This window comes from Hyla sarda, chromosome 4 (genome assembly GCF_029499605.1).
Source record: "Hyla sarda isolate aHylSar1 chromosome 4, aHylSar1.hap1, whole genome shotgun sequence".
Taxonomy (NCBI): domain Eukaryota; kingdom Metazoa; phylum Chordata; class Amphibia; order Anura; family Hylidae; genus Hyla; species Hyla sarda.
The window spans coordinates 414425867-414445526 of NC_079192.1; the positions used below are offsets into that span (position 1 = coordinate 414425867).

The window sequence follows — 19660 nt, forward strand, 5'->3', positions numbered from 1 at the left end:
CTGCTTCAGATGTAACTTATCAATGGCCTCTTTGACCTCTGCCACCGTCAATTCTGCTGTCAAAGGAGAAAAGTCCAAATCATTAGTATCAGGGAGCGGAGTTGTCTCCAAGAATTGGGTCATCTTGTCTCTATCCAAAACCTTCCTCTGAAACAAGTCAGCATAGTACGATCTCACCACCCCCAGGATACCCACCCTGGGAGTCAGTGAGACCGGTGACAGATTTATTTGCCACCCGCTCCCGGCAATTCTCAAAGGGATCAGGAGACCCTAAGGACCCATAATCCCTTTCAAGAACCAGGGAGGTATACCTGCTGTACTGATACTGCCTTATCTCAGATTTCAGCTGGTCTATCCTTTGTTGGTCCCCACCCGCCGAATATAGTGACTCCAATTCTTTGCGCAGCTTGAGATACTGGCCATACTTACTCCTCCCCTTTTTAAAGGACAGTCTCTTTAAGAGGGTTCTGATCTCATCCTTGACATCCTCCCACCAGGCGGCCATATCATCATAGAAGTCCACCCGCTCTAGCTGACTCTGCATGAAGGAATGAACACATGTCTGAACATAGTCATCCTCCAACATACTAGAGTTGAGCTTCCATAGCCCCCTACCAATATCTGGGCGCTTAGTGGCTCCTAAACAGAAAACCAAGGCCATATGATCTGAATATGGGACAACTTTCTCACACATCTCACTAACCATTTCTGCAGGACTCACAAACGCCATGTCAATCCTACTGCTCCTGTCAGAACATGTGTATGTAAATTTTGGCTTTCTACCGCCCCGTGTAAAGACATCACTTAACCCGGACTGCAAGATCATGTTATTAAGGACTTTTGAGTCCCTGGCCACCGCTCTACCTGAGGACCTGTCACCTGAAGTCCTAGTGACATTGAAATCCCCGGCCATTATAACAGGGACAGCTGTAAACAGATATGGCTTGACATCATTAAACAACTGGACCCTTTCTGTCACTGTCTGCGGGCCATAGATATTTATGAGCCGGAGCCTTCTACCACGTATAGTGACCTCAAGGATCAGACACCTTCCCATGATGACCTCTGTCATCCTATGTATTGTCACATCCCTGGTGGTAAACAATATGGCCACCCCGGCATAAGGCTCCACAGCCAGTGACCAGAAAGAGGGACCAGACGTCCATTCCCTCTCAGCCTCACGTAGGTGCCCCAGTGTAGTCAGGCGCGTCTCCTGTAAGAAGATGACATCTCTGTCCAGATATCTAAGATGGTCATAAACTATGTGCCGTGTCCTCTTCACTTTAATACTGTTCACATTACTTGAAGCAAGTTTTAAAGTAAACCCAGCCATGATAAGATAGTACAAGAAGAGCAGAGACCTGACGCCCATCATCACAAGTCAGAATCTGAGTCCCGCTGTCCACCACCTGTCTCCATGTCTGACTCTGCATTAGCTTTTACAGTCTGGGGTTTTCTTTTTATTGGGGGTTGGTCCCTTGTGTCATCATCACATTCGTCCTCTATTCTTTTTAACTCTGTGTCTAAATCACCGTCAAACTCTGACAGAACCTCGTATCTGTTGGACACGACCATTACTCCTGCCCCATTGTTGACCTTTTTCTGACTGGTGGTATACTCTCTCTCTGGCCTGCGGGATGAGGTGTCTTTTTTCCTTCTTTTAATTTTCTGGGCCTTACTTTCCTCAGATGCAGATGGGGATACAGAAGAGGATACCCCCGGTTGCTGCTGGTCCTGTGGGACAACCTCCATTCCACCTTGTGTGTTTTCTAACTGCTGAGGTGTTGGTGCGGTGTTACCCAAGTCTGGCTGGACCTCCTGTCTTGTTAATATAGACCCAGATATCAAAATCTCCTCCTCTACAGCCTCTGCCCCCGCCACAAGGTCCTCATCAGGAAGCTCCCGGCAGATGTTGTGCCAGGCATTGGGACAGTCCCGGTGAGGGTGACCGATCTCACCACAGAGATTGCACCTGATGTTCTGGCAGTCAGCACTTAGGTGACCAGTTTCCCCACATAGATTACATTTTACCACTGTACATGTATTTGCCAGATGGCCAGGTTTACCACATTTAAAGCACTTTCTGGGCTGACCAGGGTAGAAACAAACGCCCTTTTCCCTCCCAATAAAGAAGGAGTTGGGCAGATGTTGGGTGATGTTCCCATGTTGGCGCAGCTTCACCAGGACCTTCCACCCTCCAGTCCAGATACCGTCATCATCTCTGTTCTTGGTGAGATCAGACACCAGGTCACAATGTCTGCGGAGCCACACCACAATGTCCTGGGGAGGAACAGCTTCATTCCAGAAGATGATGTTTATGATGACGGTATCTGGCTTGGATATGGGAATAAAACTGAATTTACTCCATCCATCCTTGTCTCTGAATCTGGGGAAGTTGGACCAGAACCTATCCAGATTAGACATGAGCTTAAAGCTGACATCATAGCCCTGTCTATCTGGTAGGTTTATTACAGCCAAGATGTCCGCTGGCACAAACCCCATCTGGTGGCACAGGAGCTCCCTCACCACAAACCTCCTATCCGGAAGGTCCTCCTTGGCACCTCTGTGCCGGAATCGCACAACATTCCTCCTTTTAAATGCCTGGCCAGTGTAATTGGCGCTGGAGGTGAATGATGGAGCACCACGGCTCCAGGCATTTCTAGGAGGAACCCTGCGGGTACCTGTGTCCTGTCTTACAGGGTTGGGGTCTACTCTAGGGGGCCCTGCCACATCTGCTGTGCTTGTGGGTAAAGGGGGGAAATCCTGCACAGTATTTTGTACAATAACACCTGTCCCATCCACCTCTATATCATCATCAGACACAACACCCCACACAGATTGTGCACCCCCTCCAGCCACCGACCCCTCAGGAACATCACAGTCCGCACCCCCAGTCCGTGCCCCAACATTATCACAATCCACACCCCCAGTCCGTGCCCCAACATTATCACAGTCCGCACCCCCAGTCCGTGCCCCAACATTAGAGCTCTGCTCCATCACCCCATCACCTTCATACACTGGTAAAAGTCCAATGTCCTGCTGATGTACTGGGACTTCTGGGACTTGTGGTGCCTCTGTTGGTCTCTGCTCCTGCTCAGGCCCAGCTGCAGGTTCCTGTGGCTGTTGTTCCTCGCCATACTTGCATATGTCCCCATCCTGGAAAGAGAACCGTGCCGGCTGTATGAGGGGTCTTGTCCCTTGCTGGGGCTCCTCCGGGGTGATGTCCGGTTCTATATCAGGTTTGGAGTCTGCTTCAAAGTTCAGCCTGTAGTTGGAGAATCGTTCCTGGTTCTTATATGTCTCTGCCAGTGGCCCCATCTTTACCAGTATACAGTCCATCTCCTTTACAATATCTGCTAGCTCAATGCTGAGTGTGTACAGTCTCTTATCATGTAGAGTCTTATACTGGGGATTTGCAGCCTTTAGCATATACACTGAGTCAATCTGCATGTGCAGCATACCCTTCAGGTGCTTGAGCTCCTCCATCCTCCTCACCAGAGCAGGGATCTCCTCCGCCAGCTGTAGCTCTGGTGCCCGGGCGGTCTCTTTGCCCTGCTGGTGGGGTTTGGGCAGTCTCTGAGGCTCCTTGAATGTATCAGACCCATGAGCAGCTGTATCAAGGTCTCTGGCCTGGGATCTGGTGCGGCCTGAGCGGGTCATGCTGGAGACCACCTCTTGTTTCTGCAGGTTCTCTTGCAGTGTTTGTCTCTCCAGAGATGTCCTCCTGTGTCTCTGAGCTGGAGAGTGGAGCTGCACACCTGCTGCATATGATCCACTCTGCCCCAGCTCCTGTGCACCATCATGGCCTGGAATAGCAGACTCTGGGTCTCTTACAGAGGTTTCTTTCTTGGAGTCTCTTGGTTGTTCACCAAGCTGAGAGCCTTGGCCGGCCGACTGTATAATATCACACTCACATACACTTGCTGCTTCTTTCTTTACTTTACTCACATCCATGTCTTTACTTTCTTTCTTTGCACTTGCAGTGCTTCCATACTGAGGACTTCTTTGTGGAAAATCCACTTTAGGATTTACCTCCATATCAGAAAGAGCATTGGAGTTTTCATCCAGTGTAGGCCGAGAAGCCTGGGCCTTGCTTGGGGAGCTTCCCCGCCCAGGGTGGCCCCGCCCTGGGCTTGCTCCAGACATGAGGAGAACCACAGACACACAACCTCACAGCTAGGAGGCAGTATTATAGTAGTTATATTCTTGTATATAGGAGGCAGTATTATAGTAGTTATATTCTTGTATATAGGAGCAGTATTATAGTAGTTATATTCTTGTATATAGGAGGCAGTATTATAGGAGTTATATTCTTGTATATAGGAGGCAGTATTATAGTAGTTATATTCTTGTATATAGGAGCAGTATTATAGTAGTTATATTCTTGTATATAGGGGCAGTATTATAGTAGTTATATTCTTGTATATAGGAGGCGGTATTATAGTAGTTATATTCTTGTATATAGGAGCAGTATTATAGTAGTTATATTCTTGTACATAGGAGCAGTATTATAGTAGTTATTTTCTTGTATATAGGAGGCAGTATTATAGTAGTTATATTCTTCTATATAGGAGCAGTATTATAGTAGTTATCTTCTTGTATATAGGAGCAGTATTATAGTAGTTATATTCTTGTATATAGGAGTAGTATTATAGTAGTTATATTCTTGTATATAGGAGGCAGTATTATAGGAGTTATATTCTTGTATATAGGAGGCAGTATTATAGTAGTTATATTCTTGTATATAGAAGACAGTATTATAGTAGTTATATTCTTGTATATAGGAGCAGTATTATAGTAGTTATATTCTTGTATATAGGAGCAGTATTATAGTAGTTATATTCTTGTTTATAGGAGCAGTATTATAGTAGTTATATTCTTGTATATAGGAGCAGTATTATAGTAGTTATATTCTTGTATATAGGAGCAGTATTATAGTAGTTATATTCTTGTATATAGGAGCAGTATTATAGTAGTTATATTCTTGTATATAGGAGCAGTATTATACTAGTTATATTCTTGTATATAGGAGCAGTATTATAGTAGTTATATTCTTGTATATAGGAGCAGTATTATAGTAGTTATATTCTTGTATATAGGAGTAGTATTATAGTAGTTATATTCTTGTATATAGGGGCTGTTACGCCGAGCGCTCCGGGTCCCCGCTCCTCCCCGGAGCGCTCGCTTCACTCTCCCCGCTGCAGCGCTCCGGTCACGTCCTCTGACCCGGGGCGCTGCGATTCCGCTGCCAGCCGGGATGCGATTCGCGATGCGGGTAGCGCCCGCTCGCGATGCGCACCCCGGCTCCCCTACCTGACTCGCTCTCCGTCTGTTCTGTCCCGGCGCGCGCGGCCCCGCTCCCTAGGGCGCGCGCGCGCCGGGTCTCTGCGATTTAAAGGGCCACTGCGCCGCTGATTGGCGCAGTGGTTCCAATTAGTGTGTTCACCTGTGCACTTCCCTATATCACCTCACTTCCCCTGCACTCCCTGGCCGGATCTTGTTGCCTTAGTGCCAGTGAAAGCGTTCCTTGTGTGTTCCTTGCCTGTGTTTCCAGACCTTCTGCCGTTGCCCCTGACTACGATCCTTGCTGCCTGCCCCGACCTTCTGCTACGTCCGACCTTGCTTCTGCCTACTCCCTTGTACCGCGCCTATCTTCAGCAGCCAGAGAGGTGAGCCGTTGCTAGTGGATACGACCTGGTCACTACCGCCGCAGCAAGACCATCCCGCTTTGCGGCGGGCTCTGGTGAAAACCAGTAGTGGCTTAGAACCGGTCCACTAGCACGGTCCACGCCAATCCCTCTCTGGCACAGAGGATCCACTACCTGCCAGCCGGCATCGTGACAGTAGATCCGGCCATGGATCCCGCTGAAGTTCCTCTGCCAGTTGTCGCTGACCTCACCACGGTGGTCGCCCAGCAGTCACAACAGATAGCGCAACAAGGCCAACAGCTGTCTCAACTGACCGTTATGCTACAACAGTTACTACCACAGCTTCAGCAGTCATCTCCGCCGCCAGCTCCTGCACCTCCTCCGCAGCGAGTGGCCGCTCCTGGGCTACGCCTATCCTTGCCGGATAAATTTGATGGGGACTCTAAGTTTTGCCGTGGCTTTCTTTCCCAATGTTCCCTGCATCTGGAGATGATGTCGGACCTGTTTCCCACTGAAAGGTCTAAGGTGGCTTTCGTAGTCAGCCTTCTGTCCGGAAAAGCCCTGTCATGGGCCACACCGCTCTGGGACCGCAATGACCCCGTCACTGCCTCTGTACACTCCTTCTTCTCGGAAATCCGAAGTGTCTTTGAGGAACCTGCCCGAGCCTCTTCTGCTGAGACTGCCCTGTTGAACCTGGTCCAGGGTAATTCTTCCGTTGGCGAGTATGCCGTACAATTCCGTACTCTTGCTTCAGAATTGTCCTGGAATAATGAGGTCCTCTGCGCGACCTTCAAAAAAGGCCTATCCAGCAACATTAAAGATGTTCTGGCCGCACGAGAAATTCCTGCTAATCTACATGAACTTATTCACCTAGCCACTCGCATTGACATGCGTTTTTCCGAAAGGCGTCAGGAACTCCGCCAAGATATGGACTCTGTTCGCACGAGGCGTTTCTCCTCCTCGGCTCCTCTCTCCTCTGGTCCCCTGCAATCTGTTCCTGTGCCTTCCGCCGTGGAGGCTATGCAGGTCGACCGGTCTCGCCTGACACCTCAAGAGAGGACACGACGCCGTATGGAGAACCTCTGCCTGTACTGTGCTAGTACCGAACACTTCCTGAGGGATTGTCCTATCCGTCCTCCCCGCCTGGAAAGACGTACGCTGACTCCGCACAAAGGTGAGACAGTCCTTGATGTCTACTCTGCTTCTCCACGTCTTACAGTGCCTGTGCGGATGTCTGCCTCTGCCTTCTCCTTCCCTGCTGTGGCCTTCTTGGACTCTGGATCTGCAGGAAATTTTATTTTGGCCTCTCTCGTCAACAGGTTCAACATCCCGGTGACCAGTCTCGCCAGACCTCTCTACATCAATTGTGTAAACAATGAAAGATTGGACTGTACCATACGTTTCCGCACGGAGCCCCTTCTTATGAGCATCGGATCTCATCATGAGAGGATTGAACTTTTGGTCCTCCCCAATTGCACCTCGGAAATTCTCCTTGGACTTCCCTGGCTTCAACTTCATTCCCCAACCCTGGATTGGTCCACTGGGGAGATCAAGAGTTGGGGGTCCTCTTGTTCCAAGAACTGTCTAAAACCGGTTCCCAGTAACCCTTGCCGTAACTCTGTGGTTCCTCCAGTAACCGGTCTCCCTAAGGCCTATATGGACTTCGCGGATGTTTTCTGCAAAAAACAAGCTGAGACTCTACCTCCTCACAGGCCTTATGATTGCCCTATCGACCTCCTCCCGGGTACTACTCCACCCCGGGGCAGAATTTATCCTCTCTCTGCCCCAGAGACTCTTGCCATGTCCGAATACGTCCAGGAGAATCTAAAAAAGGGCTTTATCCGTAAATCCTCCTCTCCTGCCGGAGCCGGATTTTTCTTTGTGTCCAAAAAAGATGGCACCCTACGTCCTTGCATTGACTACCGCGGTCTTAATAAAATCACGGTTAAGAACCGCTACCCTTTACCCCTCATCTCTGAACTCTTTGATCGCCTCCAAGGTGCCCACATCTTTACTAAATTGGACTTAAGAGGCGCCTATAACCTCATCCGCATCAGAGAGGGGGACGAGTGGAAAACGGCATTTAACACCAGAGATGGACAATTTGAGTATCTGGTCATGCCCTTTGGCCTGTGCAACGCCCCTGCCGTCTTCCAAGACTTTGTCAATGAAATTTTTCGTGATCTGTTATACTCCTGTGTTGTTGTATATCTGGACGATATCCTAATTTTTTCTGCCAATCTAGAAGAACACCGCCAGCATGTCCGTATGGTTCTTCAGAGACTTCGTGACAACCAACTCTATGCCAAAATTGAGAAATGTCTGTTTGAATGCCAATCTCTTCCTTTTCTAGGATATTTGGTCTCTGGCCAGGGACTACAGATGGATCCAGACAAACTCTCTGCCGTCTTAGATTGGCCACGCCCCTCCGGACTCCGTGCTATCCAACGCTTTTTGGGGTTCGCCAATTATTACAGGCAATTTATTCCACATTTTTCTACCATTGTGGCTCCTATCGTGGCTTTAACCAAAAAAAATGCTGATCCCAAGTCCTGGCCTCCTCAAGCAGAAGACGCCTTTAAACGACTCAAGTCTGCCTTTTCTTCGGCTCCCGTCCTCTCCAGACCTGACCCTTCCAAACCCTTCCTATTGGAGGTTGATGCCTCCTCAGTGGGAGCTGGAGCTGTTCTTCTACAAAAAAATTCTTCCGGGCATGCTGTCACTTGTGGTTTTTTCTCTAGGACCTTCTCTCCAGCGGAGAGGAACTACTCCATCGGGGATCGAGAGCTTCTAGCCATTAAATTAGCACTTGAGGAATGGAGGCATCTGCTGGAGGGATCAAGTTCTCCTGTTATTATCTACACCGACCACAAGAACCTCTCCTACCTCCAGTCTGCCCAACGGCTGAATCCTCGCCAGGCCCGGTGGTCTCTGTTCTTTGCCCGATTTAATTTTGAGATTCACTTTCGTCCTGCCGATAAGAACATTAGGGCCGATGCTCTCTCTCGTTCCTCGGATGCCTCAGAAGTTGAACTCTCTCCGCAACACATCATTCCACCTGACTGCCTGATCTCCACTTCTCCTGCCTCCATCAGGCAGACTCCTCCAGGAAAGACCTTTGTTTCTCCTCGCCAACGCCTCGGAATCCTCAAATGGGGTCACTCCTCCCATCTCGCAGGTCATGCGGGTATCAAGAAATCTGTGCAACTCATCTCCCGCTTCTATTGGTGGCCGACTCTGGAGACGGATGTTGTGGACTTTGTGCGAGCCTGCACTATCTGTGCCCGGGATAAGACTCCTCGCCAGAAGCCCGCTGGTTTTCTTCATCCTCTGCCTGTCCCCGAACAGCCTTGGTCTCTGATTGGTATGGATTTCATTACTGATTTACCCCCTTCCCGTGGCAACACTGTTATTTGGGTGGTCGTTGATCGATTCTCCAAAATGGCACATTTCATCCCTCTTCCTGGTCTTCCTTCTGCGCCTCAGTTGGCTAAACAATTTTTTGTACACATTTTTCGTCTTCACGGGTTGCCTACGCAGATTGTCTCGGATAGAGGCGTCCAATTCGTGTCTAAATTCTGGAGGGCTCTCTGTAAACAACTCAAGATTAAATTAAATTTTTCTTCTGCATATCATCCCCAGTCCAATGGACAAGTAGAAAGAATTAACCAAGTCTTGGGTGATTATTTGCGACATTTTGTTTCCTCCCGCCAGGATGACTGGGCAGATCTCCTCCCATGGGCCGAATTCTCGTATAACTTCAGGGTCTCTGAGTCTTCCTCCAAATCCCCATTTTTCGTGGTGTACGGCCGTCACCCTCTTCCCCCCCTCCCTACTCCCTTGCCCTCTGGTCTGCCCGCTGTGGATGAAATTTCTCGTGACCTTTCCATCATATGGAGAGAGACCCAAAATTCTCTCTTACAGGCTTCATCACGCATGAAGAAGTTCGCGGATAAGAAAAGAAGAGCTCCTCCCGTTTTTTCCCCTGGAGACAAGGTATGGCTCTCCGCTAAATATGTCCGCTTCCGTGTCCCTAGCTACAAGTTGGGACCACGCTACCTTGGTCCTTTCAAAATTTTGTGTCAAATTAATCCTGTCTCTTATAAACTTCTTCTTCCTCCTTCTCTTCGTATCCCTAATGTCTTTCACGTCTCTCTTCTCAAACCACTCATCCTCAACCGTTTTTCTCCCAAATCTGTTCCTCCCACTCCTGTTTCCGGCTCCTCGGACATCTTCTCGGTCAAAGAAATTTTAGCTGCCAAAAAGGTCAGAGGAAAAAATTTTTTTTTAGTGGACTGGGAGGGTTGTGGTCCTGAAGAGAGATCCTGGGAACCTGAGGACAACATCCTGGACAAAAGTCTGCTCCTCAGGTTCTCAGGCTCTAAGAAGAGGGGGAGACCCAAGGGGGGGGGTACTGTTACGCCGAGCGCTCCGGGTCCCCGCTCCTCCCCGGAGCGCTCGCTTCACTCTCCCCGCTGCAGCGCTCCGGTCACGTCCTCTGACCCGGGGCGCTGCGATTCCGCTGCCAGCCGGGATGCGATTCGCGATGCGGGTAGCGCCCGCTCGCGATGCGCACCCCGGCTCCCCTACCTGACTCGCTCTCCGTCTGTTCTGTCCCGGCGCGCGCGGCCCCGCTCCCTAGGGCGCGCGCGCGCCGGGTCTCTGCGATTTAAAGGGCCACTGCGCCGCTGATTGGCGCAGTGGTTCCAATTAGTGTGTTCACCTGTGCACTTCCCTATATCACCTCACTTCCCCTGCACTCCCTGGCCGGATCTTGTTGCCTTAGTGCCAGTGAAAGCGTTCCTTGTGTGTTCCTTGCCTGTGTTTCCAGACCTTCTGCCGTTGCCCCTGACTACGATCCTTGCTGCCTGCCCCGACCTTCTGCTACGTCCGACCTTGCTTCTGCCTACTCCCTTGTACCGCGCCTATCTTCAGCAGCCAGAGAGGTGAGCCGTTGCTAGTGGATACGACCTGGTCACTACCGCCGCAGCAAGACCATCCCGCTTTGCGGCGGGCTCTGGTGAAAACCAGTAGTGGCTTAGAACCGGTCCACTAGCACGGTCCACGCCAATCCCTCTCTGGCACAGAGGGTCCACTACCTGCCAGCCGGCATCGTGACAGGGGCAGTATTATAGTAGTTATATTCTTGTATATAGGAGCAGTATTATAGTAGTTATATTCTTGTATATAGGGGCAGTATTATAGTAGTTATATTCTTGTATATAGGAGGCAGTATTATAGTAGTTATATTCTTGTATATAGGAGCAGTATTATAGTAGTTATATTCTTGTATATAGGAGCAGTATTATAGTAGTTATATTCTTGTATATAGGAGGCAGTATTATAGTAGTTATATTCTTGTATATAGGAGCAGTATTATAGTAGTTATATTCTTGTATATAGGAGGCAGTATTATAGTAGTTATATTCTTGTATATAGGAGGCAGTATTATAGTAGTTATATTCTTGTATATAGGGGACAGTATTATAGTAATTATAGTCTTGTATATAGGAGAAGTATTATAGTAGTTATATTCTTGTATATAGGAGAAGTATTATAGTAGTTATATTCTTGTATATAGGAGCAGTATTATAGTAGATATATTCTTGTATATAGGAGCAGTATTATAGTAGTTATATTCTTGTATATAGGGGCAGTATTATAGTAGTTATATTCTTGTATATAGGAGCAATATTATAGTAGTTATATTCTTGTATATAGGAGCAGTATTATAGTAGTTATATTCTTGTATATAGGAGCAGTATTATAGTAGTTATATTCTTGTATATAGGAGGTAGTATTATAGTAGTTATATTCTTGTATATAGGAGGCAGTATTATAGTAGATATATTCTTGTATATAGGAGCGGTATTATAGTAGATATATTCTTGTATATAGGAGCAGTATTATAGTAGTTATATTCTTGTATATAGGAGCAGTATTATAGAAGTTATTGTCTTGTATATAGGAGCAGTATTATAGTAGTTATATTCTTGTATATAGGAGCAGTATTATAGTAGATATATTCTTGTATATAGGGGCAGTATTATAGTAGTTATATTCTTGTATATAGGAGCAGTATTATAGTAGATATATTCTTGTATATAGGAGGCAGTATTATAGTAGTTATATTCTTGTATATAGGAGCAGTATTATAGTAGTTATATTCTTGTATATAGGAGCAGTATTATAGAAGTTATTGTCTTGTATATAGGAGCAGTATTATAGTAGTTATATTCTTGTATATAGGAGCAGTATTATAGTAGATATATTCTTGTATATAAGGGCAGTATTATAGTAGTTATATTCTTGTATATAGGAGACAGTATTATAGTAGTTATATTCTTGTATATAGGAGCAGTATTATAGTAGTTATTTTCTTGTATATAGGAGGCAGTATTATAGTAGTTATATTCTTGTATATAGGAGCAGTATTATAGTAGTTATATTCTTGTATATAGGAGCAGTATTATAGTAGTTATATTCTTGTATATAGGAGGCAGTATTATAGTAGTTATATTCTTGTATATAGGAGCAGTATTATAGTAGTTATATTCTTGTATATAGGAGGCAGTATTATAGTAGTTATATTCTTGTATATAGGAGCAGTATTATAGTAGTTATATTCTTGTATATAGGAGACATTATTATAGTAGTTATATTCTTGTATATAGGAGGCAGTATTATAGTAGTTATATTCTTGTATATAGGGGACAGTATTATAGTAATTATAGTCTTGTATATAGGAGAAGTATTATAGTAGTTATATTCTTGTATATAGGAGAAGTATTATAGTAGTTATATTCTTGTATATAGGAGCAGTATTATAGTAGATATATTCTTGTATATAGGAGCAGTATTATAGTAGTTATATTCTTGTATATAGGGGCAGTATTATAGTAGTTATATTCTTGTATATAGGAGCAATATTATAGTAGTTATATTCTTGTATATAGGAGCAGTATTATAGTAGTTATATTCTTGTATATAGGAGCAGTATTATAGTAGTTATATTCTTGTATATAGGAGGTAGTATTATAGTAGTTATATTCTTGTATATAGGAGGCAGTATTATAGTAGATATATTCTTGTATATAGGAGCGGTATTATAGTAGATATATTCTTGTATATAGGAGCAGTATTATAGTAGTTATATTCTTGTATATAGGAGCAGTATTATAGTAGTTATATTCTTGTATATAGGAGGAGTATTATAGTAGTTATATTCTTGTATATAGGAGCAGTATTATAGAAGTTATTGTCTTGTATATAGGAGCAGTATTATAGTAGTTATATTCTTGTATATAGGAGCAGTATTATAGTAGATATATTCTTGTATATAGGGGCAGTATTATAGTAGTTATATTCTTGTATATAGGAGCAGTATTATAGTAGATATATTCTTGTATATAGGAGGCAGTATTATAGTAGTTATATTCTTGTATATAGGAGCAGTATTATAGTAGTTATATTCTTGTATATAGGAGCAGTATTATAGAAGTTATTGTCTTGTATATAGGAGCAGTATTATAGTAGTTATATTCTTGTATATAGGAGCAGTATTATAGTAGATATATTCTTGTGTATAGGGGCAGTATTATAGTAGTTATATTCTTGTATATAGGAGCAGTATTATAGTAGATATATTCTTGTATATAAGAGCAGTATTATAGTAGTTATATTCTTGTATATAGGAGCAGTATTATAGTAGATATATTCTTGTATATAGGAGCAGTATTATAGTAGTTATATTCTTGTATATAGGAGCAGTATTATAGTAGTTATATTCTTGTATATAGGGGCAGTATTATAGTAGTTATATTCTTGTATATAGGAGCAGTATTATAGTAGTTATATTCTTGTATATAGGAGCAGTATTATAGTAGTTATATTCTTGTATATAGGGGCAGTATTATAGTAGTTATATTCTTGTATATAGGAGCAGTATTATAGTAGTTATATTCTTGTATATGGGGCAGTATTATAGTAGTTATATTCTTGTATATATTGTCTTGTATATAGGAGGCAGTATTATAGTAGTCATATTAGTGGATCTTCTTGTTACATTATATTAGCACAGCTTCGATTCTTATACCTTGCTCAAATTACTTGAGTTACTGCAGAATTGTTAATGTAAATTTCTAAATTTTTGGGATTTTATTACAGAACATGTGGAAGATGATGATGATATTAATGATCCAAGGATTGCTCTGGTCTATGTCCCTAAGGAATCAGCACTGGCTCATCCTACTCACAAGGACGTTACCTCACAGGTACCTGTGATTATATAACATAAAGAGAGAGAAAAGGAACATAGAAACATAGTTCATAAGGTTGACAAAAGACCAGAGTCCATCATGTTCATCCTATATCCCTAATGAGTCCCTACTGAGTTGATCCAGAGGAGGCAAAAACCCTCAGACTAGAGGTAAAAATTCCTTCCCGACTCCAAATATCAGAATAAATCCCTGGATCAACGTTCTGGGGGAGATTTATAACCTGTGCAGAGGAAAATTGTTTCTTACATTTATGAAAAGGCCTCTGGAAAATGAAAGCAGCGATCTGATTGGTTGCTATGGGCAACTCGGCAACTTTTTCTCTGGACGGGTTTTGATAAATCTCCCCCTCTGTCCCTATAGATCTAATATCCATAACCTTTAATGTTATTATTCTCCAAAAATGCATCCAGACCCCTTTTAAATTATTTTACAGAGTTCCCCATGACACCTCCTCCGGGAGAGAATTCCACAGTCTCACTGCTCTTACAGTAAAGAACCCCCGTCTGTGCTGGTGTAGAAACCTTCTTTCCTGTAGACGTAGAGGACGCCCCCTTGTTATAGATACAGTCCTGGGTATAAATAGATCATGGAGAGATCTCTGTACTGCCCCCGTGATATGTTTATACATAGTTGTGGTGAACCACGGGTGTATGGCGGGACCACGGGTGTAGCAGTGTGAGTGGTGGGATCGGATGGTATTAACCCCAGGGGCAAGATGTTATTAACCCCTAGTGTTCGTTATGCCAGTGTGGTTTTAGGGTTCTGGAACACCACACACCCCGCTTCTCCGCTATCCCAATTGCTAAAAGTGAAATGAGAGTCCAGTTATGGTCAAACGGAGGCTTTACTGAGTACAGTGACCCCCCGACCTACGATGGCCCCGACATACAATAATTTCAACATGTGATATCCTCTCAGAGGCCATTGCATGTTGAAGGCAGCATCAGCATACGATGCTTTTGTATGTCGGGGCCATCGCATAAACGGCTATCCGGCAGTGCAGACTGCTTCAGCTGCCACCGGATAGCCGCTTACGGTGCCCCGTGTGGTCCGCTGACGATCACTTACCTGTCCTCGGGATTCCGGCCCATCCTCTTCGGGATCCCCTCCATCGCCGGTGCTCTCGTCGCGCGCACGCTGTCCCGTCATCCAATAGGAGCGGCGTGCGTGCATAGTGACATGATGACGGCGACGGAGAGTGGAGATCGAGGATCCCGGGGAAGCAGAGACGTCCGGAGCATCGGGGACACCACAGGGACGCGGCGACAGCGATGGAGGGCGACATCCAGGGCAGTGGTAACATGCGGTGATGGTCCGGAGCAGCGGGGACAGGTGAGTATAACCTCCTATACTTTACATTGCACGGATCCCTCAACATACGATTGTTTCAGCAAACGATGGTTCATTTGGAATGGATCACCATCGTATGTTGAGGGACCACTGTATAAGACAGATGGAATTATCTTCACAGCTAAGGTCAGATTTCCCAGAGAGGTGCCAGGACCCAGAGGACCTCCCAGCTTGCTGGACCAATATACTTGTAATTAACTTGACTTGAGATTGTACTTGACTTGACTATGTGCAGGACTTGACTAGTTTCAGTGACAGCAGACATAGACTTGAGACTTACTGGAATGACTGTAGCTTTTGGGGTCTTCCAGATGCTGATCACTTGTCCTGAGATTTCTGGTGGTTGCTGTCTCAGTAGCAGATGGTAAGAGATAAGAGAGTGAATTGTCATGGCCGCCCCTTTATATAGTGGAGGGCTGGACTAAAGCCCATTGGTCAAGCTGCAGGTCATAGGTTAAGCTGGTGCTCTCTGGGAGAACATGTGACAACAAATCATGTGACTGCATAACATAACATGTGACAGACTTACACAGGTCCTTTAGACCTCCCACAGGTCCTTTGTATTACCTATACATAAATATACTGTCTAGGCATTAAAGTGATATACACAACATTATGGAACAACAGGGGGAGACCTTGCAAGAGAGCCCCCAGGTCACTGAGGGTCTCAACCTGACAGGGCCTAAGAGTAGTACAGGACCATGTCCTGTACAGGGACATTACATAGTTATTAGGTCTCCCCTAAGCCTTCTTTTTTCTGAACTAAATAACTCTAATTCTGATAATCTTTCTGGGTACTGTAGTCCTCCCATTCCCCGTATTACCCTGGTTGCCCGTCTTTGAACCCTCTCCAGCTCCACTATATCTTTCTTGTACACTGGTGCCCAGTACTGTACACAGTATTCTATGTGTGGTCTGACTAGTGATTTGTACAGCGGTAGAATTATTTCCTTGTCGTGGGCATTTGTAACAGTACCCTGTCCTCTATTGTGTTAACCGCTTTACAGAGTTTAGTATCATCTGCAAAGATTGCTACTTTACTATTCAACCCCTTTGCAAGGTCATTAATAAATATATTAAATAGAACAGGACCCAAGACGGACCCCTGTGGCACCCCACTAGTAACAGTCACCCAATCAGAATAAGTACCATTAATAACCACCCTCTGTTTCCTATCACTGAGCCAGTTACTTACCCACTTGCTCACATTCTCCCCCAGCCCAATCCTTCTCATTTTATGCACCAACCTTTTATGTGGAACCGTATCAAATGCTTTGGAAAAATCCAGATATACAGTGGGGCAAAAAAATATTTAGTCAGCCACCAATTGTACAAATTCTCCCACTTATAAAGATGAGAGAGTCTTGTAATTTTTATCATAGGTTATAACCTCAACTATGAGACAGAATGAGAAAAAAAATCCATAAAATCACATTGTCTGATTTTTAAAGAATTTATTTGCAAATTATGGTGGAAAATAAGTATTTGGTCAATAACAAAAGTCCTTCCCAATACTTTGTTATATTCCCTTTGTTGGCAATGACAGAGGTCACATGTTTTCTGTAAGTCTTCACAAGGTTCTCACACACTGTTCTTGGTATTTTGGCTCATTCCTCCATGCAGATCTCCTCTAGAGCAGTGATGTTTTGGGGCTGTTGCTGGGCAACACGGACTTTCAACTCCCTCCAAAGGTTTTCTATGGGGTCGAGATCTGGAGACTGGCTAGTCCACTCCAAGACCCTGAAACGCTTCTTATGAAGCCACTCCTTCGTTGCCCGGGCGGTGTGTTTGGGATCATTGTCATGCTGAAAGACCCAGCCATGGAAGGAGGTTTTCACTCAAAATCTCACGATACATGGCCCCATTCATTCTTTCCTTTACATGGATCAGTCGTCCTGGTCTCTTAGCAGAAAATCAGCCCCAAAGCATGATGTTTCCACCCCCATGCTTCATAGTACTGGTGTTCTTTGGATGTAAAGCTGGGTTCACATCCCGTTTTTGCCATACTGTTTTCAATCCGTTTTTCTAAAGAAAACCGGATGGCAAAAAAACGGACGGAACAGTATGGGAAAAAGTAAACCGTATGCATTTTTAAACCATATACTGTTTTTAAAAGTGCATACAGTTTTCCATTATGAATATGTATATGGGAAACGTACTTGAAAAACGTGGTGTGAACCCACCCTAACTCAGCATTCTTTCTCCTTCAAACATGACGAGTTGAGTTTTTACCAAAAAGTTCTGCTTTAGTTTCATCTGACCATATGACATTCTCCCAATCCTCTTCTGGATCATCCAAATGCTCTCTAGCAAACTTCAGACGGGCCCGGACATGTACTGGCTTAAGCAGTGGGACACATCTGGCACTGCATGATTTAAGTCCTTGGCGGTGTAGTGTGTTACTGGGAGGCTGTACTTGTCTCTGCATCATTTACAAGATGAGACAGGAAGGTAGTACTGTCTGAGTACTGCTTTCCTGTTACTCCTAGTAAAAGATGTAGACACAGACAGTACTACCTACCTGTCTCGTCTTGTAAATGATGCAGATACAAGTACAGCCTCCCTGTTACTCCCTGTAAATGATGTAGACATAGATAGTACTGCCTCTCTGTCCCTCCTTGTAAATGCTGTAGACACAGATAGTACTGCCTCCCTGTATGAAGTGGATACAGATAGTACTGCCTCCCTGTATCTCCCTGTAAAGATAAATACACAGATAGTACTCCTTTCCTGTCACTCCTAGTAAAAGATGTAGACAATCTGTGTATTTATCATTTACAGGGAGCTACAGGGAGGCAGTACTATCTGTGTCCATATCATACAGGAAGAGACAGGGAGGCAGTATTATCTGTCTCTACATTATTTATAATGTGAGACAGGGAGGCAGTACTATCTGTGTCTACGTCATTTACAAGGAGGGACAGGGAGGTAGTACTATCTATCTCTGCATCATTTACAGAGTGAGACAGGGAGGCAGTATCATGTGTGTTTAGATCATCTACAAGGAGGGACAGAGAGGCAGTACTGTGTCTACATCATATACAGAGAGAGACAGGGAGGCAGTACTATCTGTTTCTACATCATTTTCAAGGAGAGACAAGGAGGCAGTACTATCTGTGTCTACATGAGTTGCTAGGAGAGACAGGGAGGCAGTACTATCTGTGTCTACATCATTTACATAGAGAGACAGGGAGGCAGTACTATCTGTGTCTACATCATTTACAAGGAGAGACAAGGAGGCAGTACTATCTGTGTCTACATGAGTTGCTAGGAGAGACAGGGAGGCAGTACTATCTGTGTCTACATTTACTAGGAGAGACAAGGAGGCAGTACTATCTGTGTCTACATCATTTACTGGGAGAGACCAGGGAGGCAGTACTATCTGTGCCTTCATGTATTTGCTTCTTTCTTAATGCCTTTATTTCTTTTCTAGATAATACCTACGGAGGATCCTTTCAGCTCCACACAACCCGAGACGCTGCCGAGCACAGTAGGCGAACAGGTTGATGTAGTTTATAAATATTGTGGATGTGTCGGCGCAGAGTATTTCAGGAGGGGATCTCAGCTGTAGAGGGGGGTGCTGGATGTTTTGCAAATATAATCGGGGGCATAAATCTTCCTTTTATAGGAACAGTCACCTACAGGGGAGACACCCATGAGCCCCCCGGAACTGAACACAAGGACGGAGGAGTTCCTGGGGATCACAGTAAGTGGTGGACACGTGTTCTGCACAGAGGATTCCCCCATCTTGTATTAAGGAGATTCCTTCTCATGACTGCCATCTTTATATTCCCAGATGAAGAGTCACGTCTCCACCATGATAAGAGTGACCGCCATCTTCTCCCTGACCTTCCTGCCTCTGTTCATCTACTCCTGTAAGTACCCCGAATCTCATGTTTCTGATAGACGTTTTGGCTTAAAGGGGTACTCCCGTGCCCCATCCTTCTGAATATCCGGTTCAGGCTTGGAGCAACGGTTGTGATGTAATGACCAAGCCCCCCCCATGAAGTCATGCCACACCCCTCCATTGATGTCTATGGGAGGGGGAGGGTCACGCCCCCTCCCATAGACATCAATGGAGGGGGGGTGGCATGGCATCACAAGGGGGCGTGGTCGTTACATCACAACCGCTGCTCCAAGCCTGAACCAGATATTCAGACGGCTGAGACCATCTGTTACACACACACTGTCTGTGATGGAAAAGGAATCAGTATGGCTGACAACTCCATTCCTGCCACATCAGCTAAAACAGGTAAGCACAAGGCATACACAAGAGCATCTACATTGTCTAAAAGGCAAAATAAAAATGATTCCAGGAGCCCTTTAATGTACAATCATAAGCAAAACTTTGAATCCCACTATAGACCGGATTTTTTATTTAAT

The 19660-nt window shown here is 44.9% G+C and overlaps 1 protein-coding gene across 2 annotated transcripts in view; it reads left to right on the top strand.

Annotated features, from left to right (window-relative positions):
* Positions 1-19660, top strand: part of LOC130267693 (hepatitis A virus cellular receptor 1 homolog) — a 37108-nt gene that overhangs the window by 15576 nt on the left and 1872 nt on the right. Inside the window, exons 3-6 of one of the 2 annotated variants that reach the window (XM_056517775.1) lie at positions 13815-13921; positions 18711-18779; positions 18906-18983; positions 19074-19152. In XM_056517775.1, the coding sequence (XP_056373750.1) occupies positions 13815-13921; positions 18711-18779; positions 18906-18983; positions 19074-19152 (333 nt within the window). The remainder of the gene's footprint in view (positions 1-13814; positions 13922-18710; positions 18780-18905; positions 18984-19073; positions 19153-19660) is intronic. The other variant, XM_056517777.1, reaches the window with a different exon arrangement.